Source organism: Delphinapterus leucas, chromosome 17 (assembly GCF_059928025.1).
Source record: "Delphinapterus leucas isolate spDelLeu-1000000601 "Yukka" chromosome 17, BTC_Dleu_Yukka2, whole genome shotgun sequence".
In the NCBI taxonomy this organism is placed as follows: domain Eukaryota; kingdom Metazoa; phylum Chordata; class Mammalia; order Artiodactyla; family Monodontidae; genus Delphinapterus; species Delphinapterus leucas.
This window is the reverse complement of record NC_143145.1, coordinates 21,539,007-21,556,544: the sequence shown is the minus strand read 5'-3', so window position 1 is coordinate 21,556,544 and position 17,538 is coordinate 21,539,007. Positions and strand designations below refer to the sequence as shown.

At 36.6% G+C, this 17,538-nt stretch overlaps 1 protein-coding gene across 5 annotated transcripts in view; it reads right to left on the bottom strand.

The window, feature by feature from the left end:
• Nucleotides 1-1,636: 1,636 nt before the first annotated feature.
• Nucleotides 1,637-17,538, bottom strand: part of RAD21 (RAD21 cohesin complex component) — a 28,253-nt gene continuing 12,351 nt past the window's right edge. For 4 of the 5 annotated variants that reach the window (XM_089898800.1, XM_022555576.3, XM_089898799.1 and 1 more), the window contains 11 exons: nt 16,029-16,128; nt 13,982-14,088; nt 13,481-13,687; nt 12,900-13,025; nt 12,439-12,561; nt 10,456-10,679; nt 9,076-9,235; nt 8,502-8,647; nt 5,646-5,795; nt 4,138-4,221; nt 1,637-3,290 (listed from right to left, as the gene is read on the bottom strand). In XM_089898800.1, coding sequence (XP_089754926.1) covers nt 3,099-3,290; nt 4,138-4,221; nt 5,646-5,795; nt 8,502-8,647; nt 9,076-9,235; nt 10,456-10,679; nt 12,439-12,561; nt 12,900-13,025; nt 13,481-13,687; nt 13,982-14,088; nt 16,029-16,128 — 1,619 coding nt within the window. In that variant the 3' untranslated portion in view covers nt 1,637-3,098. The remainder of the gene's footprint in view (nt 3,291-4,137; nt 4,222-5,645; nt 5,796-8,501; nt 8,648-9,075; nt 9,236-10,455; nt 10,680-12,438; nt 12,562-12,899; nt 13,026-13,480; nt 13,688-13,981; nt 14,089-16,028; nt 16,129-17,538) is intronic. The other variant, XM_030764066.2, reaches the window with a different exon arrangement.

Sequence of the window (17,538 nt, the reverse complement as noted above, 5' to 3'; positions counted from 1 at the left end):
TTGCCAACACTCTGCAAGTTCTGTACCAACCACCCAGATTGATGGTTGAGGAAATGGAGTCTTAAGGTAACCCTGGGCTATTTAACTGTAAATACCAGTTTACTTTTCACTTGACGGATTTTTCTCAAATTCTGCGACTGGTGGCAGCATGTCAGGCATTACTCCAAAACCACACAGTAAATACGATATGCCTTGCAGGCGCACTAATGTTGACTCACAGATTGTTGTGGGAGATCTATTACTTTATTTCCTTCCATCCATTCAGTTATTTTGTATTCAGTGGGCATTAGCAATCCAGAAAAACATTCTGCAGGAAATAGGACCCAGACATCCAGTATTTTTTAAAGCTCCTCAGGTGACCACAAAGGGCAGCAAGGTTGAGAACATCTGCTTGTATACAATCTGGCCCAGATAGAGAATAAAGCTTCTTGGGCTTTAGGCTCCATAATCAAATTAAGATTTTGAAGCTGAGTTTCTACACCCCTGGCCCATTGCTCTACTGCACCCCCCCCTTTTAAAAATTAATTAATTTATTTTTGGCTGTGTTGGGTCTTTGTCGCTGCATGCGGGCTTTCTCTAGTTGCGGCGAGCGGGGGCGACTCTTCGTTGTGGTGCATGTACTTCTCATTGCAGTGGCTTCTCTTGTTGCGGAGCATGGGCTCTAGGCACACGAGCTCAGTAGTTGTGGCACGCGGGCTCTAGAGCAGAGGTTCAGCAGTTGTGGCGCACGGGCTTAGGAGCTCCGTGGCACGTGGGATCTTCCCGGAGCAGGGCTTGAACCTGTGTCCCCTGCATCGGCAGGTGAACCACTGTGCCACCAGGAAAGCCCTACTGCACCCTTTTTGTTAGCTCTAAGTTGAGGAAGGAAGTCAAGGGGCAGGATTCCACTCTCACATCTTTACCTAGGCTTTTTAGTCCCAAGTTGAATACTCATGGTTCTGCTCTACCTGATAATAAAACCATTACCACACTGAATTATCTTTCAAATCTTAGCAAAAGCTTTTCTCGTTGGACTATCTGCAGGTACTTTGGCATGCTGTATTCTAGGCTCCCATGACTTACATATTAGGCTGCAATTCTTTACTAGGCTGTCTTTACCACAGGTGGTGAGCCTCAAATTAAAGCATCTTCGGGTTTGAGGCTAATTGGTGTTTAGTAAACATTGGTTTTTCTATTATAAACAGTATTAAACTATTTATGCGGAAGATACAGCACGGCTTACTTAAACCATAAAGTCTTGAATGTCTTAAAGCTCACAGCTGGTGGCAGGACAAGTCAGATGCTTGAATGCAAAGGTGGATACATTCCAAGTTACCTACCGAAAGCCCTGGCTAAAGTAGGCTTCTCAGATGGACCCAGAAAGTCTCCAGGACATTGCCCATGGGCTACAATTGTTTAGGGCGCCAAGAACCCATAGGCATGTCATAATTTGTTATGTACTTAGCAGTTAACAGGGCTGTATCTATGCCCCAAAGATTCCTCAGCACCAGCCATTGTAAAGATTTATTTTTTACTCTAAGACCTCTTGAAAAGTTCACTTACTATTTGTATGGATAATTATTCAAGATAGGGCAAAAAAGATGAAGCAATGTTTTCTTGGGGAGTGCCACCAACTGAATACCAATACCTCAAAAAATTTACAGCTTATAACACAACTTTTATTAGAAAAGTTATACATAACATAGCATCAACTATTTTCAAGAACAATATTAAACCTGATAAGCAACAAAAACCAGACTAACAAAATGTGTAACAAGAAACTAATGACCTTTCTATAATCAAACATTCAATTATCTACAATGTCTTTATACAAAGGGAGAAAAAACCATGGTTTACAGGCACATCATATTGAAAATAAAGCGGCAACAGCAATTTTATACAATTACCATTCTCAAGAAACTGAATCATCAAAACAGTAATTACGAGTTCACAAATTTAAAACATCTCACATAATTTAAAATTATTGGGTATACACTGAAGTCTGAGTGATTTTTGTTTTCCACAAAAGTGCCAACACTTAAAAGCTAGAACTTTTCAGTGTGTAATTTTGCCCTAAAATGTTAAGACATGTATTGATAATCGTAACAGTCACATAATTCCTGGTGCTATCTGATCTGTTAATATTAGAGCCTTTATTTGGATGTGTTTTTCTTCACTTAAATTATAGGAAACCGGATACTGGATTTCTGTTGCAAAGCTATTAGGAGTGTGCAAGCACTGGCAAAAATGATCAGTACTAAAACATAATAAATATCAGAGAAGCCATTAGTTTTTACAGCACTGTCTGCTTAAAGGTTAAGTCAACCAGTTGTACGATTTCCCATCAGTTTGTCCTTTCAGTTGGCATAGCAATTTCTATTTTCATGATCTGAATGCTCAAATATATCCAAACATCTTTTTAAAACTTTGATTTATAGCTCCTGGAAAGTTATAAATGCTTTTTATATTCATTCTACTCTAAAAAGTCTATTTCTGCTCATTTTAGAGCCTCACTAAAACAATAGATTTCAGGATAGTAAGATTCATTAAAAAGTTTCAAATGGAATGATTTACAAAAAATAGGGCACTTTAAACCAAGTCCTATTTTTTTGTAGCTGCAAGGGATTATAGTTACAGTACAATTTCACACAACCCCATGATCAAGTGTGGAATTATACTTTAAAACTTAAGAGGACAATCTCTGCTTTGGGCACCATCCCTAAAGCACAATGGTTACGAAGACGACTGCCCAGTGCTGGTGGGAAAAGACGATTCACACTATAGTTATTAACTGTCAGGCATTTTTTCCTGAAAAGTTCTCCTTTCCCTGACTTTCCACTGCTACTCAACAGTATTATATGCGCCAATATTGCACAAATCTGTTCTGGACTGTTAAACTTGGGGTACTTGTTTTCTCCATCAGAACACAAACACCATACAAGCAGTTTCCCTTAAAGATGAAATTGATAAATTTAAAATACCAGAAAACATGAAGAAAGAGGCAGGGACTTTGTACACACAAAAATCTAAATTTTCTTGAAGGGTTCTGTGTGCCCTACACATGGGGGCAATTTGTACACACTAGTGAAATGAACACTAGCTATAATGCTTCTAGCTGCTCAAATAATGTGGAACCTTGGTCCAGGTGTTGCAATGATATCACTGTATGGTTCTTCCTGTGTCAGCTCAATAGCTTGCTGCTTTTTAAGAACCAGGAAGCTGTAGAACTTTGCTGCAGCTTGCTTTCTGTTCGTGTTTCGACACAACTCAAGCAAACTGATAGACTCAGCTCCAGTTTTAGCAAGAGCTCGCTGAAATAAAAGAAAGAATTAAATGAAAATAATCTACACAATGAAGTAGTAATTTTAAAAGGATACTACTTTTGGATACTGAAAAAAGTATACTGTATATTCTGTTGGGAGCTAGGAGTAGATTTCTGAACAGTACCAGGGTGTTTCTCACATTAAAAAAGGCAAGGGGACAAAGTTAACATTGGTTGGGGCAACCTAATATAGATGATTCATTTTTTCTAATTAATAAAATCTAATCAGTTCATCTAATTGATAACACAGTAAAATCTAGCACTTACAGTTCTGAAAACTGTCAACTATCCTTTGAATTTATTTTAGGAAACCTGAGCACCTTGCCTGGTATTTCATAGACACTCAAGATATCTCCTCTGTATCTGACACATTAAGGCCCAAGGATAAATGACACTGTACAATGATCTGACAAATTTAGTGATTCAACCCATTAAATTTGCTCAACCAAAAGTAAGAAAATGTACACACACAAAGAAGCTCTGCTTTGCAGGGTAACCACGGGAAAGTGTTCACCTGGATGCTTTCCAGGCTTACTCTTAGCCCAACAGCGTATGTATTAAAATAGTTTATAAATTTGCTCAACCAAAAGTAAAATGTACACACACACAGGAGCTCTGCTTTGCAGGGTAACGACGGGAAAGTGTTCACCTGGATGCTTTCCAGGCTTACTCTTAGCCCAACAGCTTATGTATTAAAATAGTTTAAGATGTGTGGTGTGGTTTTGCAAAAAGTTTCACAAAAGGTTTTCTGGTTATAGCATGTAATTTTTTTTTTTATTTTTTAAGGAAACACTGCCAAAAAAGCCTTTGATGAAATTTTTTCTCTAAGACTTTACCTGAAGACCATGAAGCATCTGCTGAGTCCTTTTGTTCCATCTTCTTTCCTCTTGATCCTGATCACCCCCTGAGGCATCTTCATCCTGAGTGAAAATGAACCCCACACAAAAACAAAAAACTGACAAAACTGCTACAAAATGAAGCATTTCTGTATCTCCTGAAAGCTCTAAATCGTGTGCATTTTGACTAATGGAAAAATCACTTAGCATCTAGTTCGACATTCTTCTTAAATTACAAAAGAAAATCCTCTGTACCTGCAAGCAGTTAGCTGAATATATGACTCTGTACTGGTCTATAAGTGTGTGATCTACACGGTCTGGTCCATGGGCTATCGCTGGTTGGCGAGCTATGCATTACCGGCCCTTGCTAAGGTAAGAAACTTAAGCAAGGAAATAAACCAACTATGTCACTAAGCATACTGTTTATTTTAACTGAATGTATATTTATGTATTTTTTTTGTAGCATGATTTTCTTTCTGGACGATGGTATTCCAGAAAATTCCTAATCTCACTATGGACCACTACCAAAGAGCCTGCAGACTAGCAAAGATGAGTAAGTAATACTGTTCCATACAGTGTTTTACAGACTAGCAAAGATGAGTAAGTAATACTGTTCCATACAGTGTTTTACAGACTAGCAAAGATGAGTAAGTAATACTGTTCCATACAGTGTTTTACAAGCAATGGGCTATAATTTATAATATATATTTAACTGGAGTGGCGTGGCTGCCAGTCACCTGCCACCTACAAGACTGTCTTAAGTTGGCATGGGGCAACAGCTGAGATGCTTCCAGGCTATGCTGCAACTATCACCACATCCAAAGAACCCGGAGTTAATAACAGCTTAACATATATTACATATATTAGAAAGTATAATTTTAAATGCTAATTGAACACTAAGGCTGAGATACTCTAGCACACAGGCTGGAAGAGCCTTGGGGCTACATTCTGACTTTAAAACAGTGTAAGGCTCATGTTAAGCACTAAATGGTTATGAAGTCTATGCTGGCATAAATTACAAACACGACCAGACGGTAATGAAAATTAGAAGAATACACATTCTAATATACAACCTTAAAGATCCAGGAAAAGAGGGAAAGAAAAAACTTGAACAGCCAAAGCATGCCCCAGGACAAACCACTCCAGTCTAATGAAAAAGCAAAATCCACACAAACAGATTATAGGCAGATGCTAATAGCTGACCACACAATAACAAAAGCAGCTTACAAACAATTCACAAGTCAAGAAATCAGTGAAAGGGCAAGTCCCTTGTCCTTGAAAAGCCCCCAAGGGACCAAATGAGAGAGAACACAGCACAACATCTGAAGTTCTTAATGAGGGTCTAGATCACTAAGTTCTGCTTATATTCAAAAATTTTTCATCACTCTGATGCTCCACCACAATGAACTCAGCTCCAAGGTGAAAAATAGTAAGAGCTGGTTGAAGATTTTCGCTAAACCTAGAATGGGAATTTATTCATCAGATCTTTTTTTACAACGTTTCCTTACCTCCTCCTCTTCATCATCTTCTTTCTCCTTCTCTTTCTCCTTTTCTTTTTCTGGTAAAAGTTCTAACTCTGGAATTAATTGACAAATATTTGGAGGCTCTTCTGGGGGCAGCTCTACAGGAGGTATCTCCATCTGCTCTACCTGCTGAGGCTTAAAGCAATAAAGATAAGGCAATTTCAGATGCACATTTTCAGGGTAGCTTCTCTTAACTATGCAAACATGCATGTAGTTGCTGCAGTTTTCAAAATGGAAACAAATACTTTATCTTCACACTTCCTCATAATCAAAACCTGATTACACATCTTGTTCTTTTACTGTAAAGCCACAACATTAAAGTACTTTACAAAGGAAATTAATCCATTCATTATCTTAGAACAAAAGTGTTTTGTTTAATTCTATGTTAGGAATTTGCAAACAAGAAAAAACCCTCAACACTTTCTGTATTAGCATTTTAGGACTAAACAGAACCCACTGACTCCAGGGCAACGCAAAAAGGCTCGATCGTTAATTAGCCTGGTACTGTCGACCACTGCTGTATAAGGCCTACTGCAACTCAGCCTGAGCTCGAAATAAGAGCCTTTGTGCTCTTCCAGCAGCAGATATTAGGAATGAGGAGACTATTTTTCTGGGTCCATTTCTTGAATTTCTTTCTTCTTGGACTTAATACTAACACATGAGGACATTAAAAGAGTGACAAGGGAACAACTACCCGGAGAGTGGTACTAGAGTAACCCACTAATTACTTGTTCCCGTTCCTGAACTCAAAAACGCTCTTTTTTTTTTACAACTCCTTACCATCAGAGGGCATAGAGAACTAGTTGTTAAAATTGGCAAAGAATATTCTTTTGCCAATGTCTTGATGATGGAGGCTGAACCAAGAGCCTAAGGTACCGAAAAGCCTCCCTTTGCCCAGAGTTAATTTATTCTATAGACTTCAGCTTGGGAAGCCTTAAACCAGACCACCTCCTTCCTTTACACTCAGGATAGGAACACGAAGTGAACTTAATGGTAGCCAGTCTAAATGAAGTAGCAAGACGTTGCTTTACCTTTTTTTAGCAACTGGATGAGTATGTAAGAGAGCCTAAAACTGCTTAGTATTAAAGATATACAGGAATATTTATAAAGAATAAACCAGAACCTGGAAGAGAACAGAGAGTCTAGGAATAAACCTATGCATATATGGTCAATCTCTTCAATAAATGGTGTTGGGAAAACTGGACAGACACATGCAAAAGACTAAAATGGATTAAAGACTTGAATCTAAGACCTGAAACCGAAAAACTCCTAGAAGAAAACATTGGTGATAAGCTCATTGGTCCTGACGACTTGACTTTTTGGATTTGACACCGAAGGCAAAAATAAACAAGTAGGACTTCATCAAACTAATATATCTGCAAATCGTAAGAGATTAATATCCAAAATATATAAAGAATGCAACACAATTTAAGAGCAAAACAAACTGATTAAAATGGGCAGAGGATCTGAACAGACATTTTCCCGAAGACAGCAATACTGATGGCCAACAGGTACATGAAAAGGTGCTCAACATCTCTAATCAGGGGCACGTAAAAAGCATCACCCAAAAAACAAGACATAACAAATGTTGGCAAGGATGAGGAGAAAAGGGGAACCTCTTGCACTGTTGGTGGGAATGTATATTGGTGCAGCCACTAGTTATCCAAAGGAAATAAAATTGCTATCTGAAAAAGATATACCTGCACTTCCATGTTCACTGCAGCATTATTTATAATAGCTAAGCTATGGAAACAACCTAAGTATCCATCAACACATAAATGGATAAAGAAAATATGATATACGTGCACAACGAAATACCATTCACCGTAAGAAGGAAATTCTGCCTTTTGTGACAACGGATGGACCCTGAAGGCATTATGCTAAGTGAAATACATCTGAGAAAGCTCAGTCCTGCATGATAGATATATCACTTACATGTGGAATCTTAAGTATCTTAAAAAGCTCACACAGAAGCAGAGAGTAGAATGGTGGTTACTAGGGGGTGGGGGAAACGAGTAGAAGTTGGTCACAGTCAGTTTTGGGGATCTAATACACAGTATGATGATACAATTAACAATACAGCTGTCCCTCATCTACAGGGGATTGGTTTCAGGATCCCCTGTGAATACTAAAATTTACAGATGCTCAAGTCTCGTACTGCAGACAGCCCTCAGTATGCATCCATGGATAAGGAGGTTCAACTATATACTATGTACTTGAAAGGTGCTAAGAGTAGATCTTAAAAGTTCTCGTGACAAGAAAAAAATCTAATTCTGTGAGGTGATGGATGTTAACTGAACTTACCATGGTAATCATTTCACAATATATACATCTATCAAATCATTATATATTGCACACCCGAAACTAATACAATTTATATATGTCAATTTATCAATAAAACCAGAGAAAAAATGTTCCATCTTGCTGACACAGTTATTATTAGCAGGAAGTTTGTTTCATTTTACTCACAGCATACTTAACAGGTTCCATATGCTGCTTTACTTATTCTATCTAGGTATTCTATCTAGGCTGTCAGATTCACCATGGGCTAATGTTTGAAAAACCACAACCAAGTTCAGAGTCAAGGATTCCACATTAGCCAAGGATGCTCCCTTTAGTCCACTGTGAAGCCGAGTCAGAAAAACTCCTAAGAACACCTCCCACTTACAGGGCATTGTGTTTTGATCCTCAGCTGTCATTCTTTCTGGACCCATTCCTTACTATTTTCTGCCCAAACCAAGACACTTCAAAAGGTCTCCTTAAATAACACTTGCTATTACTAGGGATCTAAAACATTGCCCGCACACCCACACCCCAAACATCTTGGAGAGCTGTGCTTACAGGGATCATGGGTTCTGGGTCCATCTGTCCCACTTTTCGCTTAACTCCCTGAGGTGGTGGTGGAGGCATGGCTGACTCATCCAGGTTTGTTCTGCTGGTCTCCATTGACTCCTGGAGGCGGCTTGGCTCTTCCAAAATGGGCTCATCTGCAATCGATCATATGAAGAGGGGACAACGGTCATACAGTCCTCAACATTCTGGAACCATTTAATACTAATATGCTAAGACTTTCCCTAATGAAGAAGGCTGAATAAAATTTTACCTCCACAAAGGTTACCAAATTTATAATACATTTAAAGGTGGGAAGAGGTTTTTAGAAGGACATGTCCCACCTGCAGTCCAAGGCAGGACAATCCTTCAGCAGACTATCACTCGGCCAAGTCCTAGACCTTTCTGAAAACAGAAAACTTCCCAGCTAACAAAGGAATCAGAGAATATAAGGCATGTATTTCCCTGTCCAAAAATTTGAGAATACGTCTTTGTTCCTGATTTCTTTTACTTTGGCAATATGTAGGTAAATTCTAAGCCAATGTTCACTGTGATTGTATCCGGGAACTATCCCAGTAGAACAGACCGATGACGTCACGCTGCTGCTGCTGAGGCTGCTGGTCCTCTCTGGGAACCTCCGGATTTTCGAATTCTTTGAGGAATTCATCCAAATTATCAGCCTCTCCTCCTTTCCTCCTTTTTCTAAGATCTTCTGGTACTAGTGGTGTAAGACAGCGTGTAAACAGCTATTAAATAAAGAAATAAATATCAATTATAAAATATCTACTATAAATCACATGAACCGAAAACCTACCACTGGCATTACTATTTTCCATAAGTATGTTTTAACTATCTGTATATATAATCTAGCATGATTTCTACTTAATGCTATACTCATGCTTCATTCTACTTTATAATTTGAAATCCTCTATGTAAAAATTATTTTCACTTGCAATTTTAGAAAAGTTGAGAATGAAATTTTTAACCATTGTCTCATAACTTGGAGATAACCCTAAAGTTCTAAATTTATTTACCTGCAGTTTATTTTCATATTCATACACTTAAAACAATACAACTGAAATCATACCCAACAGCTTTGCATAGTGCCTTTTTCACTTAATATTGTACAGTAATTTCATTAAGTATCATTTCTAGTATTTTTAATGATTGAATATTCTACTGAGTGGAAGTAAATATATATGTGCGTGTATATATATGCCACACTTGAATGATTCTTCAATATTTTAAGTTTCTTTTAACTGTAAATAATAATTAATGAACATCTTTATAGAAGTGGCTTTTTCCATATTTTGAATTACTCCTTAAGAAAAATTCCTAACAATGAGACAACTGAGCCAAAAAAAAATAACCCACTTCAAAACCTTCTTCCAAATGATTCTACGATTGTGCTTCCAATATACAGCAGTTTTACCAAAGCCTTGCTGCTTTAAACACCTTATAGTAAAAATCAATTGGTTCTATGATGCCTCAGAACTTTGCTTTAGAATAGTCTGGAACCTAAAGTGAGTGTACAGAAAGGGCCTGTAAGTGAAAAAAAACTCTCATAAAGCCAGATTTCTGTACTGTGGGAAAAGCAGAGCGACCCCTTGTTTTAGCCAGAAAGCAACATCTAAAGATTGCAGACTGGAACCACAGTACACACTAAGGCAACAGAAGTGGTAACGTATCATAGAAAGTTGAGAGAACTGTTATTAAAAACATCAGTGGCTTTTTAGAATAGTGAAGATTAATTCTACATCTTTTAGAAATGCAGGTGTCACTTATCATGATCTTTCAGATCAGGTTTATGTTCAGTATACTGTTGTTTAAGGGAGGGAAAAAAAGAGAAGATGCTATATCACTGAGCAATACCTGATCAAAAATGATTCAAACAAAAGTTTTTAAAGTTTATTTTAAAAAATGATCAAAATCTATATGAAATTTAAAATTCTGCAAACTATATTACCTTCAGTAGTCTGTTATTCCACAAAGGCTGAGCAGGTAAAGAGAAAAGTTTTTCCACTCCCCCGGTCTCTTTCCACATCATCAATTTCTTGGTGGGTGGCGCCAGATCCAAAGTAGTAACAATATCGGAGTAATCACTAAGCTGGGCTCTAATCGTCTTGCTATCCAACTCTTTGACACTGTCAACAATTAGCTTCCTCTTCCTCTTGGCTTTTGTTTCTTTGACTGGCATGATATAAGAAAATAAGGTCATTTTTTCTGAGGCCAGCATGAAACATACAACTACCAGATTTGGTCTCTATATTCCTGCTTTTCTAAATACCTTGAAGAGAAGTTAAGCTTTCATGAGGGTAGAATCTGTTTTAAGTGATGTTTCCCAAGTACCATATAGAGGCTAGCGTACAACAGGTGTTCAATAAAAATTTGCTGAATGAATGAATGTTGACTTTTAGCACAAAATGAGCAAAATAATGGCAAGAGCCAATTCATTTTTGCCCATGTAGCTTTATATTGTAAACACATCACACTTGGTTCAGAGTTGGGCTCGAGTCCTAGGTTCTGCCACTTATTACGTGAGTGATCATTAAGAAAAGTTACCTTCATTTTGCTAACCTCTTCATTTTCTCATTTGAAATATGGCCAACCACTTATAGGGGATTGTAAAATATTTAGTATGATGTCTGACATAGATTGAGGACTCCATAAAAGGTTGCAACTACTATGATTTTTACTGGAAAAGTTACAATTCATATATGGCAGCTGCACAAGCAGCGTGATAAAGTGAAACAAGCCCAAACGCAGTCAGATGAACCCAGCTCCATCCTGTACACTTTTTGTATCCTCATTCCTAATCCTTACTGAACTCTTACAAAGAGGTAACATTATCTCAATTTCTTAAGATACAGAAAAGCTCATGGTATTAAATAAATTCCTCAAGATTTCATTGTCATACATGTTATATACCCCACAGGTTTTTAAAATATTCATGTGCTTCAAAATTCAAGATTCAAAAAGATGTTATACAGTGACAGCCTCTGTCCAGGTCCTGTCCTCCAGCTACTGAGTTCCCTTCCTTGAAATTAGAAAGTTCAAGTTTTTGTAACAGCTGGCTAAGCTCAATTATCCTATTTTAAACACTGCAGTATATGTCCCTCTTACCTTGTTTATAGATCTCTGTAATATCTGTCAATAATATAGTATATAATTAATTACCCATGTTCCCCTATTATTTAAGTTCCACGAGGATAAAGACTTGTTCATTTTTATATTTTTAGTTCCTAAATACAGCTACACAGTAAGTACTCTTTTTAAACCAGAAGCCCAAATCAGAATTTTTGGTGATCAGATTCTAAGTAGGAAACCCAAAAAGTTAATCTTGTTTTACTTAGAAGTAATAACAGTAACTTGAATTATACTGTAAATGACTTAAAGTATTCTACCCCATTGTATCCATACACCATCTAGAAATTTTAAAGTTTCACATCCAAATTACATACTGCCTCTTTTACTCAGAAGCAGCACCCCCCAATTAAATATGCTTTGCTGTGCTTCTTAATAAGCAGTATAAGAAAAATACTGATTTTAGAACCTTTGATGTTTCCAGTTAAAAGTATTTTTAGATTTTCCCAGATTGTAGCCCAAACCATACACAGAATCTAGAATTTTGGAAGATAACTGATCAGTCAATCTTGTACTTTACTGAAAAATGGCTTGCAATGCTTTCTGTTACACGTGACCTGTTGGCATTTTTGTAACCCCCAAAGACTAAGATATTTATTAGCAGAAAGCTTGTTCCATACTTTTATTTCACAGCAACTTGTGAAGATACTCTGTAAGATATTCGAATTATAAGTGAATTAAAGTTTCCATTATAGATGACTAACAAAGGAGAAAAGAAGTTTAGTTATATTTAAAATGAGCAGCAGATTAGTGGACATGAGCCAGAACTAGAAAAAGTTCTAAGTCAAAAAGTTTGTTTGCTCACCAGTGATATCAATAGGTTCCAAAGCAAACGCTTCTTCCTCATTTGGAACAAGTGTTGTTTGATCAGTCATAGTTGGCATCGGTTCGACAGGATCCACTGAATCAGGACTATCAGGCCCACCCACTATAAAAGCAGAAATTTGGTCACAAAAGGCTTGGCTATTTAATAATATATATCCAGCAAATGAGGGGAAAAAAAATCCCTCTGAGTAACTGAAAGAAACCCACGGGTTCCAAAGAAAAACACTTTTCTAGTTATAAGGAGGTCTCTCCAGTTGACCTAGTGCCCGAAAAAGGGGGCAGAACACAGGGTTAAAGAGACTCAATCCAATCATAAGCACTGTTTTTAAGGAGATTTACAGCTTATTAAAAGCTGAAACTTTTAGTTTTTGGTCTTCTACAGTAAGTATCTTTTTGGATGCCATCCATCATGCCCAGGATCACTGAACATGAAATGCTTACTTGATACATTATCATCCTCATCCATATCATCATGCGCAGGCTGTTCTGGCAACATCACCCCCGCCTCAGACAGGGCAGGGGGATCATCAAAGATACCGCCGTCATTATTACTAATAAGTTTGTCATCTGAAATAGGGAATGTAATTTAGTTACAATTTGAAAAAGAAATGCTAAAAGAACAATAGCCAATCACTGGAAAAATAATGTTAAAATGGATTAAATCTGTATTCAATATGCATCTGTTCAAGGTAGTATACAAAAGTATAAAACACTTAACATATGAAAAAAATCTTAATTTTAAAACATATATTTACTTAAACACAAATAGAGCACTTCGAAGAATTAGTAAAACTCCAAGACAAGCAGTTTAAAACTCCAAGACAAGCAGTTTTAAACAAAATCAGGTATTGTTAAAACATTTTTAGGCTACAGGTTTACAGAAGACTTTTACTGAACCAACTGGTGACAATTTGCACATATATACCTAGAGAGCTGCTCAGGACTAAGAATTAGCAACTGCTCTAAAACCCCGCAACTAAATAAAGAAATTATGTTAGAATAATCACCTTGTTGTGACTTACCTAATATACCACCATCATTTCCTTCTCCAAAATTGTCATCCTTATATTGGTCTTCATATTCTAAATGGTTAATCTTCTCATTCAGATTGCTGGTGCTCTGTTCAGGCTCTAATAGGAGGTTAGAAGCACCAGTGCTCACTAACATGTCATCATCCTCGAAAGCGCTACCTTCTCTCATTATTTCACGATCATCCATTCCAAAGTCACCTAAACAAATTTTAGTTGGTCATTAGTTGAAAAAAAGTTAGAAACATCACCGAATCAAAAGAAAATGGCTAATGATTTATTTTAGTTATAATGTCACATTTGCTTACTGAAGTCTTATTTATCTTTGAATATTAAAACATCTAGTTTAAACTTTAAATCTTTATTATATTTCATAAACTGATTCTGGTGCATAATGAGAAAATTCAAATATAAGATCCAAATTTAGGTTACCCTAAATATATTACATAACATAATTTTAACATTATAGCTAGTGGCTAATGATTTCTCTATTACCAAAATCATTTTCTTGTAGAATACTGATGTTTCCAACTTCTTCTCTCATGGTTATCTCTTCCACTCTACTCTGGTTCAGGCTGAACTGCTGGGCCACATCGATGTCACTTTAAGAGAATTTCAAATACAATGTAGTCTCAAGTCTCATTGTAATGTATTTATAAGGGAACACACATCTCAATTCTTTATATAAGCAAGAAAAAAAACCATACATACAACCTATGGAGCCTAAATATTTAATATTAAATAAATACAATCCAAGAATCTAAATGATGTGGAAGTTAATTTGTATTTAAATTTTAAAACTGTTAATGACCAGCAAGCAAAATATAATATGCTGAAATCACTACATAAGGCAACATGGTATACAGCGCAAAAACTTAGAGGATGCATGGGCTAGATAGGCATGGGTTTTCATCAGGGCCCTGCAACTTACAGGCTATGTGAACACTGAAGTTACTGGCTTTTCTGAGACTGTTTAGTACAAATGTGGAATACCATCGACCAAATTCAGAATGTAAATACTTCCAAACAAATCACCAGGTTTGTTCAGCAAATAAATGGCAAGGACAAACACACAAAAAACATGTAGCTCTGTTACAGGTTCTTATGAGAGACTTCTGAGACATATCAACCAAATGCAGGCTGGAAACTCTGTACAGACCGTAGCTGAAACAAAGCAGGGCGGGGGGAGCCTAAGCGTCAACTGGGGGCATTTGACTGCTGATTGTATATTATATTAAAGAATTATTGTAATTTTAAAAAAACTGTGGTAGTGTTATGGCTTTGTTTTAAAAATTCCTTGCCTCTAAAGGGATACATTCCAAGGTATTTACAGATGAAATAAAATAGTTATTTGCTTTAAAATAATCCATTGTTAGAAGGTCAATTGGGGAAATACAGCTGAGACCTTGAGCAACGTGGGATTTAGGGATTTTGACCCTGAAGTCAAAAATCCACATATAACTTTACAGACAGCCCTCTGTAACTGTGGTTCTGCATCCACTAATTCAACCAACCTCAGACTGTGTAGTACTGTAGCATGTATTTAGTGAAAAAAAATCTGCACATAAGTAGACCCTCCCAGGTGAAACCTGTCTAAGGGCCAATGGTACACATGAAATAAAACTGGCAATATATTGATAATGAAAGAAGCTGGATGATCAGTACCTGGGGTTCATAATATTTACTAATCTCTCTACTGTTTAGCTATGTTAAAAAATTCCACAAGAATATTTTAAAGATAAAATAGGAGTATAAAGAAAGGGAGGAAAAAGTAAAGCAGCCAAATAGTGCCTAGCACTAATTAACACAATAAATGCAAAATAAATCATAAATTTACTCCTATAATTAAAAGTCAAAGATCATTTTTTAAAAGAGCAGACAAATTTGTCAAAAAATAAATGGGGATTGGTGTAGAGGGTTTCTCGGATAACTGTGCTACTCAATCATTTGGAAAGTGACAGTCACTTCCCTGTCATGGTAATCATAGCTGAATTCTGAAGACTTGAGGGAAACAACATACCACAGTATTCTGCTGTAATGGCCATCTCTGTACAACTTTCTCTTCTTAAATGTTGTGTGACAATGACCCTTTCTTGCTCTTTATAGAAAGTTATCTCATATGTTTATTAAAAAAAGAAAACAAAAATTGTGGCTGAGTATAGCTTGGCCAAGATGATAAACTGGTAGATGACTTTAGTATATACCTCTGAAAAAAATCATGAAGCAACAGTTCAAGTTTTACTGATATCATTATGTAAAGCAAACAGCTAGACTGCTGTTCAGTTTACACAATGGTCTAAACAAATCAGAATTCTCTTAGCTGTGTTAAAGCTGGCATCTTCTACATGATCTTATAGAAGAAACACTTCTAGGTTATGTGTTTCATATTTATATGCTACCCTAAATGAAAGCACACGCATTCTAGCTACATGTTAACGCAATGTCAAAACATCCCAAGAAAACTATGCATTTGTAAGCCAATAATGTTTTTTGCACCCCAAGTCAAAAAAAAAAAAAGAAGAAGAGACAGAGAGAGACATACTCTAAGTCAGGCAATGGCTGATCAAAATCATGAAATTCTTCAGGTAAAGTAATAGCATTGTAAGCAGCTTCTCGATTTTCCTCAGGCAGGTCAACAACACCTGGAAAAGAAACGGTAAGCTTGAAGACCTGTGGCTACACCAAAGATTATCAAGGGGTCAAGGAAGGTAAAGTCAGTATAGGGAGGGAGGGAGACACAAAAGGGAAGAGATATGGGGACATATGTATATGTATAACTAATTCACTTTGTTATAAAGCAGAAACTAACACAAGATGTTAAAAAAAAAAAGTCAGTATAATTTCTTAAGGTTATATTCCAGAAGGGTTGATAATATTTGCAAAGTACCACTGAAGCTCAAGTACTTTTGTTTTTTTAATAATCATTAGCCACATTACTTGTGTTACAAGAGGTCAAAGCACTAATTATGCATTAAACTGAGAAGTCTTTGAAAGGACGTATCAACAAGTAAATAAATATTAATAACAGTTTTCTAAATAAGCATGAAATTTATGAGGAAAAGGAATGGCTGCAAAAAAATACCCCAAATGTTAAGAGGAACTGGTTATTTTAGGAAAGTGGGATTAAATTATTTCAATTTTCTTTACATTTTCCCCTATATTTTTCAAGTGGTCTATAATAAAAATGCATTGCTTTAGAAGATAAAAAGAAACAAAACATGTTATTTAAGCAAAATACACTTAGTAGCCACATATAAGAAATCATCGGCCTCTGCCTAAAGTGTCATGGCCCCCGCCTAAATATTTTACTTTTAACCAAATCTTAGATCTCAAAGATTTCACTATTTATATATTAAAATAAATGGAACTATAAGAATATAACAACAGTAGAAATTATGGTATAAGGCATCTCTCCTACACACTGAGATTATTTTAATCAGAATAAAATTTTGTCAATGCTTTAAAAAATTATACAATAGTAATTATCTATGCAGATGCAAGTTTGGTTGCTAAAGTCCAATTTAGAATCAACTATTACCTAAAACAAAACAACAACGAAGAACTATAGAGAACATTTAATAAAGTCTCAACAACTTAAGCTAAAAATGAATTTGATTTTAAGACTACACTAAGGGCTTCCCTGGTGGCGCAGTGGTTGAGAGTCTGCCTGCCGATGCAGGGGACATGGGTTCGTGCCCCGGTCTGGGAAGATCTCACATGCCACGGAGCAGCTAGGCCCGTGAGCCATGGCCGCTGAGCCTGCGTGTCCGGAGCCTGTGCTCCGCAACGGGAGAGGCCACAACGGTGAGAGGCCCGCGTACCACAAAAAAAAAAAAAAAGAATACACTAAAATTATTCAGGAAAAAATTAAAATTCTAATATTTTCTTTCCTGAGCTTTTTAAAAATCACAGAAGAATTAGTTTTCCACACTTCAACCTCTGATGATTGCTGAAAAAGGGGTTAAAAGAAAAAGGCAACTCCAAAGGATTAACAAAAAAGGTATAACTGTCATAATTCCATATGTAGAACAAAAATAAAATCGGTTTTCTCC